At 50.2% G+C, this 15,180-nt stretch overlaps 2 protein-coding genes across 4 annotated transcripts; both read left to right on the top strand.

Annotated features, from left to right (window-relative positions):
- Positions 1-1,102: 1,102 nt before the first annotated feature.
- Positions 1,103-2,629, top strand: LOC131401660 (ral guanine nucleotide dissociation stimulator-like). Its single transcript, XM_058536906.1, has 4 exons — positions 1,103-1,128; positions 1,740-1,930; positions 2,073-2,474; positions 2,586-2,629. The coding sequence occupies exons 2-4, from the start codon at positions 1,819-1,821 to the stop codon at positions 2,627-2,629; spliced, it is 558 nt and encodes a 185-aa protein (XP_058392889.1). The 5' UTR covers positions 1,103-1,128; positions 1,740-1,818.
- A 623-nt stretch (positions 2,630-3,252) lies between these two features.
- LOC131401734 (ral guanine nucleotide dissociation stimulator-like) lies at positions 3,253-6,712 on the top strand. 3 transcript variants are annotated; one of them, XR_009217910.1, is made up of 5 exons: positions 3,273-3,430; positions 3,798-3,901; positions 4,387-4,456; positions 5,973-6,041; positions 6,461-6,511. XR_009217910.1 is itself a non-coding variant. In XM_058536923.1 (4 exons), exons 2-4 carry the CDS (start codon positions 4,415-4,417, stop codon positions 6,641-6,643), a joined length of 294 nt encoding a protein of 97 aa, XP_058392906.1. In that variant the 5' UTR covers positions 3,253-3,430; positions 4,387-4,414; the 3' UTR covers positions 6,644-6,712. The 3 variants fall into 3 exon arrangements, 1 of the variants encoding a protein (XP_058392906.1); XM_058536923.1 differs by lacking the exon at positions 3,798-3,901 and having other exon boundaries at positions 3,253-3,430; positions 6,461-6,712; XR_009217911.1 differs by lacking the exon at positions 5,973-6,041 and having other exon boundaries at positions 3,272-3,430; positions 4,387-4,490; positions 6,461-6,711.
- Positions 6,713-15,180: the final 8,468 nt, after the last annotated feature.

The raw sequence follows: 15,180 nt of genomic DNA, 5'->3' as shown, positions 1-15,180 counted from the left end.
AGGACTCTGAGATGACCAAGGCAGTACTAGAATGCAGACTCAAATCTGAGAACCCCCTGGACTCCCCGCCACCAGAATTTTCTCACTAAACTACCCCACAGTCACACTCTCAAAGGAATCTGGACCTCCACTCCTCCCCACCAACTACACAGGAAGGTAAAAAGTCACCTCAGTCCTCCTGGTGGTTCACTGTGATATCACTTACTGTATGTCCCTCCTCCTCTCCCCCAGTGTGAAGATGAGTTCACTGTGAATTTAAATGAGGTCTGCAGGATGTGTGCCCTCCAGGCAGGCATGATGGAGAAGCTGACAGAGTCCATGGCACCAGCTTTCCTGAGTAGGAACATGTCCAGCTTCACCACCTTCATGGTCAACTACTCGGCCTTAGACACATCCCACCGGGTCCTGGACCAGCTGTTTACTAGCTGAGTAGACACTCCCTCTTCAGCACAGTGGTGACTCTGCCCAATGCCAGCTGTTTACCTGGGGCAAATCCCCACATCTTGCTGAGCCTCAGTTTGCTCTTCTGAAAAGTGGGGGGGGGTAAATTTCATGGTGATCTTGTAGGAACTAATGAGATCAGCAATGGCAAGTGCTTACCTGGTGCCTGGATCTGCAGAAAGTGCTGTGGATGTGCTGTGGTTGTCCATGGTGTTTATTTTTCTCTTCGCCGTGAAAAGTAGTCTGCCTCACTGATCTCTAGGATGTGGCCTTTCTGAGTGTGGAAAAACACATGGAAACACCCTGTCAAGGAGTTGAGATTCCATGCAGCTGGTCCTGATCCTTTTCCTTGGGGTAGCCAATTAAGGATCTCTGGGGCAGCAGAGAGACCCTAGGCCCACTCAAGTGTCTGGGATGGTCTGACTGAACTTCATCCATTCAAGTGTGTAGATTAAGCACCTACTACATGCAGGACTTTTGGAGACACTTAGTAAAGTCAGTGAATGAAGGAGACACAATCGCTGTGCCTCAATTGTCGTCTGAGTGTCAGACAGTGACATTAGACATCTTTCGCAGGTCCTGTCTTCCATGGTACATCCCAAGTGATGCCCTGATAGCCTCCTTTATAGCTGGAGGCATCTTCCCTTATTCCAACCAGGAGGGCAGAGCACAGGCCCATCTAAAAAAGTGAGTGGTCTTTGGGTCTAGAAGAAGGGCTTCCTGTCTCTACAGAACAAGTTGTGGAGGCAGAGACGGGGGTTGTGGCTGGGGCGGGCCTGTGAGAACCTTGCGTCTCACACATCTTTTGATTCCCAAGAGAAGGCTGAGGTCTGGTGGCTTCCACTCCAGGAAGACAGGAGTCAAAGAGCTATAGATGGGTGCCAGGACCCCTGGGAAGCAGATGGGTGGCTAGGCTGAGTTGTCTCCAAGAGACCCATTCCCATCACAGACCCATCTTAATCAGTCTCTTCTCCATATCCACCTCTTCTGATCACCACCTCCAGGCCCAAGACAGGAGGTCTGTGAGCAACCCGTTCAAAAACCGGCCTTTGCTCAATCCAGTTGCGCAAGTACATGGAGGGTTGGGCTGGGCTGTGTCCCGGCCCTTCAGGAGAAGAGTGTCAGCAGGAAGAGAGTCACGACAGACTCTGTGTTCAATGTGCTGTATGAGCAGGGGCTCATCGCCAGTATGGGAAGGGGCAGGCATCAGGGCCCAGTCCCAAGCCAGGGTGCCTGGCATGAGAAGTGTGGAGGGAAAGGCCAGGCCTCTGACTCTGTTGCCAAATTGCATCCCCCAGTGCCATCTCTTCTCTGGTGGGAACCTGCCTGGACCCAGGGCAGGATTTCTGGGAACCCCTGCACTTTCCCTGCTTCAGGATGAAGCTGATATCTCTGCATCTCAGCTTGCCTGGCTCGGAGCTGGGGGGCCACGCCTACTTTCTCCAGGTCCAGCTGGAGCAGCCAAGGCCCATTGAGGCAGATCTGGAAGGTGAGCAGACTGCAGTCTGGGAAGATGATTTGCAGGATCTTCAAAGTCTAGTTTCCCTTAAAGGCTGTGGGGTCTTTCCTGACTTTGACAGGGACCGTGAAGTCAGCTACTTGAGTGACACTGTTTCTTTCTCCTGCTGGAGTACCATCTCCAGAGCTCCCTCCAGCTCCAGAGCCAGAGCAAGGGCCAGCTCCACGGCTAGATCCAGCTCCAGCTCTAGTTTCACCACCTGTGCTAGAGCTGGAGCCAGTGTCACCACCATCAGTCCCTCCAGGGCCAGAGCCACCACCAACATCAGCTCCAGCCCCAGTGCCAGCTCCTGAGCTGGAGCCAGCTGGACCATGGGCTCCAGGGAGAATCCTCACTCCACCTGGAGAGATAACAGCAGAGCCAGATCCAGCCCCAGAGCCCGCCTGCCCCTGGGATGTGACCAGCAAGAACCTGCTGAGGGAGGAGAAGCCTGACTTCTTGGAGTTCCCTCCCCAGCTGGTGGAAGAGCAGTTGACACAGAAGGATGTGATGAGCAGCGAGGCTCTCAGGGCAGGTGGGGTCGGCCTTCGCTGTGCCATGAGCTGCCCCACACCTGACATTTCCTGATCCAGAATTCCATGATCTCGGTCCAGCTTCCCTGCTTACCCTCATGTGACCTAAGCAGACTTCTTAATTCCCAAGCTTTTGCTGTCCTCATGTGGACAGTAGAGATGGACACAGAGAGCAGCTGCCATGCAGACTGGCTGTGCAGATGGACGAGGTGGAGCAGAGAGGACTTTGGGCAGAGTCTGCGCTTTGGTGGGGGAGTGGAGCACACTGAAGTGCTGTCTCGTCCTGGGTAGTTCACTCATTTGCCCAGGAGGCCTCAACAGCCTCAGCACTAATTAGGCACCTCATGTGTACATGACTACAAGGCAGACAAACAAAGCCCGTGGTTGTTGCTGCCTTGGGGAAATGTGCCACTGAAAGAGGAGACAGAACCTAGGATGGTCAGAATGGGTGGGAGGTGCCCCTAGAGACGGTCAAGCAGGAGCCGAGTTCTGGTGCTTGGAGGAAGTGAGACTGGGCAGCGAGCAAATGCCACTTCCCTGCGCCACAGTATCGTGTCCTGGGTCATCCTGTGCTGGGTGACCTCAGGGGACACAGGCAACACCCAGGGACTCACACAAGACTCAGGCCGCATTATCACATTCCTGAGCTCAGGCTCTCACCTCTGACACTGCCTGGGACTGGGGGATGCGGATGCTGAGCTGGGCTGTGGCAGGGCTGGGTGACACTCCCTTTCCTTCCCAGGACCTCTTCAAGAAAGTGATGCCCCACGACTTCCTGGACTCCATCTGGTCCCAGTGTGACAACACGAGTAATGAGCACCTGGCACTCACCATCCATGCCAACATGGCCCACTTTAACAGAATGGTCGAATGTGTCGTCACCACCTGCATTGGGGACCCTAGCATGATGGTCCAGGACAGGGCCAGGGTGGTGGAGCTCTGAATCCAGGTGGCCAAGGTAAGATGTGGGAGGCCCTGAGAGCCCCTCTCTGGAGTCAGGGGAACTGCCGCTCCTCTTTTCTCAGCTCTCATGTTTGAAGTCTGTTTTCTGAGCCTTTGCACAATCCTTAGGCCCCTCCTGCCAGTGCCTCGATGACCTGACTCCTGGTCCCAGTGGTGGGAAGCTCACCCCTTCCTGGGCTCCTTCCTTGGCTTGAGTTAAAATCCTCCTCCTGGAAGTATTCCTCATCAGGTTCCAGCTGTGCCTTTCCCGGGTTCCCTGAGCCGCTGTTTCATCCAGGACAAGAGACGTCAATGAGGCGACAGAAGCCAGAGGAAGCAGGGCTCCAGCTCCCCCTCACAGATCATTCTCTTCCCTTCCCCAGGAATACCAAGGCCTGAGGAACCTTTTCTCACTCCATGTGATCCTCTGGGCTCTGCAGGGCCCCTCCATTCAGCATTTAAAAGAGACATGGAGATGGGTGTCCAGGTGGGTGGGCCTCTCTCCATGCTTGTACCACCTGGGTGGACCAGACACCCCCCACAGGGCTGGCATTGCCCTTCAGTCAGTTGGGACCTCCTGGGAGACAGCAAACCCTGACGATAGGGTCTGACATTGTTGGAAGGCTTGGAGTCTTTCTGAAAACTTAAGCCAGTGGTTCTGCTTCAGGAATCAGTTTCCCTAAGTGACAGATCCTGGCTTGAGCCAAATTGAAGATTTTCAAGTATTTTCAGCAACAGAACTCTCTGTCCACATGAAATTAAGACTGTTTAAAACACATCTGCTGAGAAGATAAGAAAATGGAGGCCCCAGGTGACAATAGGAGAGCCCCCTCCCCAGTCCCAGACAACTCAGGGCTCAGAGGACACAGTGAAAACGCTCATCCAGGCTGTCTGGATCTTCTGGGTTTTCAAACAAAATGGATTTACCCTCAAACCACTCCATAGTGTTTCTTTCTTTTTTTCCCTCCTCAGGAAGAACTGTACAAAACTTAAAAAGTTGATGAAAACAAGCCAGCAGGAGAGCAGGAAGCTGCTCAAGGAGGTGAGTGGAGGCTGGAGATCTGGAAGGAGGGGAGGTGAGGGGGGGAGAGAGCAGGCAGGATGTGCTTTGGTATGTTTTTCACTTAAGGTTCCCTGAGAAATAACGGTCTGTCTTGTCCAGCTTGACAGGAAGCAGGGGATGTGAGCTGCAGGGGCTGGTGGGGACTGTTTGGAGCAGGAGGCCTTGGTCACGGGATACAGTGGTGTCGCCTGGACTGTTCCAGGAGGTGAGGAGCTGGCAGAATGAGCAGGTCTCTGGCTTCCATGCGGACCCATCAGCTGGCCCTCTTCCTCCAGGCTGGTGGGTGGATAGAGTGGGTGGGTGTTTCTTTCTTCCTACAGCAGCCCAGCCTGTCCTCAGGAAGCCAGGCCCCTGCTGCTCCTTCAGTCTTCACTGCACCTCGCAAGGGAGGGCACACTGCCTGCCCCAGGGATGGGCACTGTGAGGTCACACAGGCCTTGTGGACACAGGGGCTGCCCAGCCTTGGGCCAAATGGTGGATCTGGGACAGAACTGTGTGCTCTCTGGGACTGTGCGATCTAGCCCTATAGTGGTCACTGCTGACAAACCAGTGAGTCTCACCTGGTTCCTTGTTGACAAAGATACGCCCCAGATGGCAATGAGAATTATCGGGGAACCTACAGATCCTTAATGGACCTTCCTGACAGGACATTAGAAGTTTCCAAGTAAAAAAGGTGGCAAATGTCACCATTACACAGCGCCATGTTCACCCCCTATACTGTCACTCAGATGTGGTACAACAGGGTCCCCTTCCTGAGTGAATAAAGGAGGAGTTCTGTGCAGGGTTCATCCTGAGGGGATCCAAGGGAGCTGAGGCCTTTGGCATGGCCTCAGGTCCAGCCTGGTGTCAGAGAATCTCAGGGGGCTGGAAAACACAGAATCCACCTGGATAAGACCCCGAGACACCTTGTGCCTCCCGATCCATGGCTCAGGCTGACTGAGGGCATCAACACACCCCGAGAGTCCAGAGGACAGGACCTTGGTCAGAGGTGTGTCTGGAGGAGGAGTGAAAGCCGGGGGCCAGGCCCTTTGGCTGGGAGGTGGGGGTGGTCTCCTCTGTGGGCCCCTGAGCAAGTCACTGCCCCTCTGTGGGCCTCGGTCTCCTCATCTAGTAAATGGAGGGAGATGATCTGTGGTGCAGGCCTCACAGGGGTGATGAGGTACAAGGGGGAGAGGAACGTGCAGGAGCTTTGTGCTCCTCCTCTTTGAGGGGGGAGGGGAGAGTACTGGTGACAGTCAGATGACACTGAGTCCTCAGGGGACCCTGGGAGGCATGGGAGTCCTCCTCACCCTTTCCTGATGAGGAGAGAGGCTTAGGGGCCTGTGCAGGCCTGAGGGCACAGAGGAGGGAGTGTTGGAGATGGGAGTGATCTAGAATCAGAGCACTCTAGAATGGGAGCAGCCATAGACACCAGATGTCCGGGGTCCAGGATCAGTGGCCTGGGAGACATGGGGAAGGGAGCATGGCCTCCCTGAGCCTGTCCTTGACCCTGCAGGAGGTGACCTCTGTGTGGGCCACCTTAGAGATGGATCCCCAGGGAACCCAGGAGAGGCAGAAGCAGCATGTGAGGGGGCCTGATGGGGAGGGTGTCAGAGGAGGGTGTCTCTCTCCTCACGGCTTGAGGCCTGCCTAAGAGAGGGGTCCATCCTCCTCCAGCCCAGCTCCTGGAGCCCCAGAGCCTGAAATACCTGCCCTGGAAGTGACCAGGAGGAGGCCTGGGAGGGCTGGGCCCAGGGTGAATTAGAGAGCAGAGGGGCAGTGAGCACATACCCTGGGATTTGCCAAAAGCCGCCCCTAGGAGGTGACAGGGGAAGTTGGGTGGTCCTGGAGGGTGCAACTGAGGGGAGGCCGCTGAGGTTCCTAGGCTGCTCTCTGTGGGAGTCTGTGGTGGGCAGGAGGCTGGGGTGAAGGGATTTGGGGGAGGGTCCATGGGGGCACCTGAGAGGTGGGACTCATCTCACCACTCCCACCCTGATTTCACAGGGTGTCGTCCCCTTCCTGGGCACGTTCCTCTATCACCTGAAGCTTCTGGACATTGGGATGGAGGATGATCTGGAAGTGAGTGAGCCTGGAGGTGGGGCCAGGGAGCAGGATCCTGAGGTTTGGGAGGCGAGAGCCCTGCACTGGGCCCTGAGCTCTCAGTACCTGGCAAACCTTCTCTCATGAGAGCCCCATGGCAACCCCTGGGAGCTGGAGAGTCAGGCCCAGCTTAGCAATGCATGAATAGACGTCCCACGTAAGCCCTCCACCAGGCTCCCTGGGCTGGTGAAGCTCAGAGCTACCTGCCTGCAGAGCTGCAGGAGGCTGTGTCTGAGCTGCACTCAGCCTCCCCCTCAGGCCCTGCCCCTGGGGGAGCGCCATCAGCCCCTGCAAGTGAGGAAGCACTTCTGTGGTCCAGCTGTCCCTTCCTCCCTGAGGCCTCAGTCTCCCCATCTGTCATCAGAGAGGGTGTGCTACATAAGGTCTCTGGCCTCAGCTCCCCTGTCCCTCCTGCTCTGGAGCCCAGAGCCTGGCCCAGTGTCAAGTTCTCTTTGTGGAAGGTCTGCCCTCTGCTGGGCCCTGACGTTCCTGCAGCCTGAGAAGGGGTGGGATGGGAGTTAGTTATGGGCTTAGGGGGCTGTTTCTGATGGACATTGGCTGTGTCCCTTCCAGGGAATCGGGCCAACTTCCAGAAAGTGTGTGAGGTGAGCAGCTGTGGGGAAGGTGGGGAAGTGGAAATCACAGACCTCCCCTAGCAAGACATTCTCTGGCCTCATCCCTTGGGTCAGATCCACAAAGCTGGGTATCCCATCATGTTGGTGGGTGCAGGGGGGGCTGGCATCAAGGACACCTTCCTGGATGAGGAACTAATTCAAGCCAACTGTGAGGACAGGCAAGTCCTGACTGGAGTGGGAAGGAAGGAGGGTTCCCGAGTGAGCACAGACCCCAGACCAGATCCTCACTCTGCACAAGTCCCTGGCAGGGTGCCCCACCCAAGCCCTATCTTCATCCTGTCCTTCCTTCCAGAAATTCAAAGTCATCAGGAGGATCCACCTGCTCCAGCAGGCTGCAAATGCGTGTGACCTGGAGCCCGAAGAGCGATTTGGGGCCTGGTTCCAGGCCATGGAGCTCATCAGTGTCCATGAGAGGTGAGGGGGACAGGAGTTGGGTGAGGGCAGGGCAGACTCTCTCTGATGGCCAGCTCCAGAGGCTGTGGTCTGGCTCCATAATCAGCCTCAGAACTCATAGCGTGGTGACCCATGGGGCACTGGGACTCAGCTGCTGGCAGGCTCTGGGAGGGGCACCTGAGGTGTGGCTCCTGGCAGCTCACAGGTCCACTCTGTCCTGTAGCTACAGGGTCTCCTGCCAGCTGGAGCCCACACACCAGAAGGCGAGCAAAATGCGGCTCTTCAAGAGAAAGAGGAACCGGACATCCTCCACTTTAGGGCCGAGTGAGTGTTGGGACCAGCAGCGACTGAATCCAGGGGCTCAGTACAGCTTCAGGCTAAGCATGGGCCTGGATCACAGCTCCACTGCTGACCAGGCCTGGGACGGGCCTCTCCCCTCTCCTCTCTGGGATTCAGTTGCCTCCTCTGAAATGGGTGATGCTAAATGATGCCTCCTGCATCAGGGACAAACGGGGTGCTGTTGATGGACTCAGCACACGGCACAGGGTTTGGATCAGAGTGCAGGGGGGCAGGGAGGTGTGCCATGAATCTCGGGGAGGTACCCCAAAATAGTCTGTTTCTTCTCTTCAGCCGCCATGCATTTGGCGATGAGCCGTCACACTCTGGAGACCTCAAGTGCAGCTCCTCCTGACCAGCAGGGACACTGGCGCCCTCAGGGTGTACTGGGCCAGCTCTTCCCACCCTGAGTGAACGAGGACATCCTAAGACTTTCCCTGGTTTCCCCTAAAGCCCCAGAGGGAGGGCACCACCCCCTCCAACTCCCTGACATCTGCACCCCAGCGACTGTTAACCAATTGGGGAGGAGTGATATTATTTCTTTACTAGTAAATGGTAGATTTGACTCTTACGTTATATCCTGTTTCTGTCACAGCCTGGGTGTTGTGGTGTGGTTCTTTCACTTCTTATGCTCATGTAAATGAGACACAGAATCTCACTTTCCTCCTTGAATTAAGAACTTGTGTATGGTCACAGCTTATTGTATGTGGCAGAAGGGATGAGGGCCAACCTCCTCCCTGGCTACTGAATGAAACCCTCACGTCCCCCTTCCTCAGAGGACAGGTGCATTTCTGTGTGGTTCACCTGGGCCAGGAGCAGAGACAGCCCCTCAGATCTCTCTGGATGTAGAGGTTGGAGGGACTTTCCCAGGCAGAGCAATAACCACTGAAATGTGGTTGTCTTTCAAATAGCACCTACCAGGACCATGTCCTTCCCCAGGACAGTGGCTGTCTTTCTACAGCTTTCCAGAAAGAAGGAATGTTTTTTGCTTCTCTTGTTGAGGTTTCTTTGATCAGATATTGGAACTTGCCATTTTCTAACCAGTCTCTAGATTTGCATCAACATTAAATGAGAAAAAAAAGATAAAAGTTTGCATGTGTAACAGAAAAGGACAGAGGAAGACCATGTGCAGATGGACTAAGGGCCCACAGGACATCCCCATCAGGCCGCCTCTAGGGCTCCCTATTCACCCTTCGACTAGATTGGAATCCTCCTGGGATCCTGGTCCATGCCCTTGGAAGTCCTTTTCCTGCTTGTTTCATATCCAGAAGGAAAGATTCATGATGCACCTTTTAAATCTACAGCAGGACTTTGTTCCATAAACCTAACTGCTCCCAGTGAACTAGGATTTCCAACATCCCTGCACTTCCTTGTATGATTCTTTTTGGGCAGAAATTCCCTAGATTGTCCCCAGCCTCTCTGTCAGAAACATCATGGCCATTCCACCCCAGCTGGTCCTCATGGATCAGGGGTAAGCTCTGGTTTGCCAGTACAATAGACCTTAATCCTGTCCACTGAATGACCCAGATTATCCCTTGCTGCCCTGGGTGACATCTGGGCGCATGTGGTTCTGAGGTCCCTGGTCTCAGACAATCACTAGTTTACACACTCACTCGTGTTGTTACTGACTTGTCCCAAAGGGGCTGCTGGGCCTGAGGGCATAGAGCATGTAGCCCCTGGGACGGCTGTGTTCTTTTCCCCAGTCTGTGCTGTGGTTATATGGATTTGTGTTACAGGGATGTGAAACTTTCCTGTTGGGAGTTTTGAAAGATGAGGCAGGAGAGGGGCAGGTATAGAAGTTGGTCCAGAAGTGGAATGCCACCAATCTTAGACACAACAGACACAACCTTACCAATTAAAATGGTGAAATGCTTCCCAGGTGGGTGGTTAACAGACACTGCTCAGAGCTCATGCCGAGAACTCACACGACGACCTGGAGCTAAAGGGTTAGCACCAGCCATTTGGAACATCATGCCCTGGAAACACCCTGTAAGACAAGGGCCATTGTCTTGAATTCCTTGGTACCTCTTCACCTCCTTTCTGAAGGCTGCAAGTGTCACCCAGGGAGGCCTTTTCAGTTCAGCCAGAAGCAGAGTAGAAATCCTGTTTCCCACAGCCCAGGTCCTTCCTTTCAGGGCACTGCCATCCAGGAAAGTAAGAATTCACACATCGATGTAGACAACACAAACACACACACTCATATCCCACCCAAATCCCAAGATGCATGAATTACTAAGAGATTAAAAGTGACTTCAGAAACAGATCAACCAATTGCAAAAGAAGGGTTTCATTAAGATCCTGACTCAAATAAAATGTAAAACCAGGAAATAACCTTGACAAAACTGGGAGACTTTGGATACTGACTAGATAGTTGATTATACGAATGACATTTTTATTTTTGTGTGTGATAACGTTATTCTGTTTGCATTCCAAAAATCCCTCATCTGTAAGAGAAACTGAAATATTTACAGCTGAAATGATGTGCTCTCAGCCATCTCCTCTGGTTAATTCTTGGGGTCTTGGTGTGAAGATAATGAAAGCCAGATGGTATACGAGTTGACAATCTTTGAAGCAAGTAACAGGTTCACAGAGATTGATTTTTCTCTACTCTGAATTTTAGAGATTTTTGAAAACCTTCAGAACACAATTTTGATAAAAACAGTATACTTGGGGTTCACATTACAATGTTACAAACTAAAACATCACAAAAATGCTTCTCCTTCCTGACCTAAGGAAGCTCTCTCTCAGTCTGGCTTCTGTGAATGACCTGATGATGCCACCAATTATTCACTTATCACATGTTTGTTGAGTAATTCCTATGTGCTCTGTGCTGTGTGCAAGGCGAACACATTTCCATGACTCTGGATCTAGTGTGGGAAGGAAGGCAATGAGCCTGTTGCCAAGGTTCTCTAAGTGGAAAGTAATGCCCCCAGGGCGTATGCTCATTCTGGAGATTCCAAAATCAAAGCTACACAAATTTGCCAGGTAACAGATACTTAATTCATGATATAGAAATCACATATGTCTGAATTACCATGTGACAATGAAGAGAAAGATTGATGGATTTTATGTTATAATTAGATGCAAAATCATCGTGCTGTCCCCTGGCTGAATGGTTAAGTTTGGCATGTTCTGCTTTGGTGGCCCAGGTTCAGTTACTAGGCATGGACCTACAATACTCATTAGCAGCCATGCCATGATGGTGACCCACACAAAAAGTAGAGGAAGATTGGCAACAAATGTTAGCTCAGGGTGAATCTTTCTCTGAAAAAAAAATTACATGAAAAATCATAATAAAAATTTATGGAATCGGATTTAATATACATTCAAAGACAAATCTCATTCTAGTAGGTATCATCACTTCATTGAGTGTAAGTTCTAGAATAAACAAATGTAAGTTCAAAACACTAATACTTCAGCTTCAATTATCCTATCAATTTTAATATAAAAAGGAGAAAACTCATGGTAAATAAAAATTGAGGTTTACCAAGAAAGGTCAAGATCATGATGGACGTTACAAAGAGATGCTGTGAGAGTCAAGCCTGTCTCATGGGAATTTCTCAACGACACCACTCTCCTTTTCTTCAGCACCGATGTTGCTTTCCTCACTGTGTTTTCAGGATGCCTTTCTTGGCTCCTTGCTCTCTCTGTCTCCCCGGCAATCTCGTCTGTCCTCGAGACCACAGTCAGTCTCTCCCATGCTTTCCTTCATTTCCTGTGTCTGTCTCCTGATATCTCTAGAAGATATCCGTTGACTGCAGAGGGGCTATGAGCGACTCAGACCCATTCCTGGACTCATCTCTGACCAATAGTGACAGTGGCCCGGGTGGGCTCAGGGCTGGTGTGCAGATGCCTCAGCCCAGGCATGATCCAGGGATTCACATGGACCAGCCTGTGTGACTGTTTCGAAGGTATTTGTGACTCCAAAGAACTTAAGTGTTCTCCTTCACTGCTGCAGGCCTGGAGTCCCTGCAGTCTACTGTATCCACAGACTTGCTGGGGCTTCTCCAGGGTCTCCTCCCACTGACTGCACCTTACCTCACCGCCAGGATGGGAAGTTATTCCAGTAACTGCCCTCTGGAATATGCAACTGCTTAGGCTTCAGGGTGCATAGATCTTCAGTTTTCTGAATGGTTTTAGTTTCATAGTCTTACTGTTTCCACTATGAATTCAGGGAATATTTTTGGAGCTTTCTCTTTCAAAAAAAAATAAAATATGAAATTTGAACAAAATGGAGAATGAAGAGTACCATCCATGGAGAATCTTCTCAGCTCACGTGGATATTCCACCCTCCTTCTCTCCCTGGACACATGTGTCTCAAATCACACTGTGCATGACAATCATTGGAGGGTTTTTAAATCTCAGATTGCTGGATCTCAACCCAAGTAGGTCTGGGGAAGGAATGGAGAATTTTCATTTCTAAGAGGTGATGTTGAGCTGCTGGTACAGGGACCACATGTGGAGAAGAGGATTCAGTGGCATCATCAAGCTGATGTGAGACAAGGAGATAAAGCTCAAGGTCATTATCCAGTGTCAAATCCAGACCAACTTCCCTCCGCCATCTTGCTTCAGGACGTTCCTCTCCTCCTCTCTCTGTCATGGTCAAATACACACATGCTGGTGCCCCACAGCCCACTGTTATTGGGACACAGAGTTCCAAGGACTCCAGAGCTCCTTTCAGGGCCTCACCTCTAATGAAATTATTCACTACTCCATCCTTAGTCGTTCATTTCCACACCCTGATCCTATCTTCACCCAAAATTCTCCTGCTCACAAATCAGTAATTCACAAACACCATATTCCCACCACAAATTTCCACATTTCCAGTTTTTACACAAAGAAATCCACTCTAAATAACCATTCTTCAATGAACTTGATTACTCCAGTAGGAATATCTTCACAAGCCTCTCTTTCTTTTCTTCTCATAATCCTTTCTAGTAATCTAAGATTCACAGTCCATCATTTCAATCATCCACTGACCATACTCCCAGATTCTTTATTGCCATCATATTAACCCTGCACACCTCAGATGATTTCAAATACCTGCCATGACATGTTGACACTTGCACTGAACAGAGAATGCACCAGGAGCCTGTGGATCCCAACAGAGAATCACAGCAACCAATGGACCTATATGCATTACTCTAATGCTTCCTGAATGCTCTGCTCATTTCTTTCCATTTTTTGAGTTCCATAAATCTCTATATTCCGAACTCCTCCACATTTCAAAGATAAATTGTTAACCACCAGACAAGAACTATTTCACTCTCTAGTCATCAGATCTACAAATATTCCTCATAAGGAATTCATTTATCACACCTTTTCTGTTGTTATATCCAAATAAATTGATTTTTTGGCTGAAACCACTCTGATTTTTATCTTATCCTTCCATTTCAATGACATTATGCCCTCAATATTTGTTGTGCTTTCCATAACTCCCCTACTGGAATCATCCCTCAAGTTTCAAATATGCACAAATCTCTACCATCTACAAACCAATCTCTCAGCCAGCATTCCGAATAGTCCTTAGCCTCCACGCCCCTCCTCTCCTCCTCCTGCCAGGGATCCATTTTGATAAGGTCACATATATCCCAATGCCTCTGTTTCCACAGAGCCTACCCAATCCCATCCCCATTCTGTGGATGCTTCTCCTGCTAACCTCACAAGCCGTGTCTCTTACTAATCCACTGGGGACTTTTCATGATTTTTCTGACAAGCTCTGCAGTAACACGTGACATTGCGGACTCCAATGTCCTTTTAAACGCCGCTTTGTCCTTGGGATCCACCACCCTACACTGTCCTGCTCTTGCCTGTCTAAACTTCCCGAGCAACTTCCAGGCTTCTCTTTATGACCACCCCACAATGACTGATGCTTTAGAAGTCAACCCTTCTCTGACACCTGTTCCCCATCTGCACCCTCCTTCTGGGGCAACCCCATACATTTCCCTGGCTTCAAATACCACTAATAAGCCAAACATGTCCAAAGAATCAGCAGAGACCTAACTCTGAACCCCAGACCCATTTATCAACCTGCACATTCACCACATCAGTGATGACTCAACTCACAATGACCAGGTCCCAATTTGAACAAGTCACTTACCCAAATAATTGGCTTCTCTCTCAGTGTCCCCAAACTCACTTATTTTTGGTAATAACCTGTCTACCCCTGGGTGGCACTCTGGGCACCCTGCCACCCCACACTCACATATCAATGAACCATCCATCCACCATTCTGAATCTACCATCAGGTTATCCACTTCTGATTTATTTCTACTCACCTTTCAGACCTCCTACAAAATATCACTTCCAGACAGTGAACACTCCTGCTCCAGTAACCTAAATTACAAAACTCCATTTTTCCTCTTTGTTGATTTTTTTTCTATTTTAGTTATAGGTGCATTATTATTTATTTCAAGATTTAGTTCTTTCTCACTAAATTAGTTATTTCATGAAGACAAGACTAATGTGGATTTTCCAAATTTTCCCACAATAATGTTCACATATGGCTTTGCACACAAAAAGGGCTCACATATATTATGTGTACAATATATAAATTATATTCATATACATACAAAATTCAAACACTAAAATATTGCTTCATGAAATATTTTAAATCCATCCACTTAACTACTCTTTTTTTTTTCCCCGAGGAAGATCAGCCCTGAGCAAACATCCATGCTAATCCTCCTCTTTTTACTGAGGAAGACCGGCTCTGAGCTAACATCTATTGCTAGACCTCCTCCCTTTTTTCCCCAAAGCCTCAGCAGATAGTTGTATATCATAGTTGCACATCCTTCTAGTTGCTGTATGTGGGACTCGGCCTCAGCATGGCTGGAGGAGCCCACCTGGTGTTCCGAACCACAGTCGCCAGCAGCAGAGCACACACACTTAACCACTAAGCCAGGGGGCCGGCCACTCCACTTAACTACTCTTGTGCAAAGATACCACCTTTAGGTGGTACACTGCAATAAATTAGCAGGAGTAGCTTAAGATTCCAAATCCTTTATCCTCGTAATCCAATCATGAGAGTCTAGTCACAATGATCTGTTTAAAATGCGAAAGTGATCAATTCATCTTAACTTTTAAATCCTCCATTTCTGTCTTCAGCACATATTTCTCCTGTTGTCTTCTCATAATTATTAATATTACCCTTTTCATTCACTGATATGTTCCAGTTTGGATGGAAAACTATTTGGTCATTCTATTTTTAGAGCACTTACTACATGCAAAGCTCTGGTGTAAAACCTGTGATCTACAAAA

The sequence above is a fragment of the Diceros bicornis genome (assembly GCF_020826845.1).
Source record: "Diceros bicornis minor isolate mBicDic1 chromosome 13 unlocalized genomic scaffold, mDicBic1.mat.cur SUPER_13_unloc_1, whole genome shotgun sequence".
NCBI lineage: Eukaryota > Metazoa > Chordata > Mammalia > Perissodactyla > Rhinocerotidae > Diceros > Diceros bicornis.
Note: the sequence above shows the minus strand (reverse complement) of the source record. Positions and strands in the feature narration are given on the sequence as shown.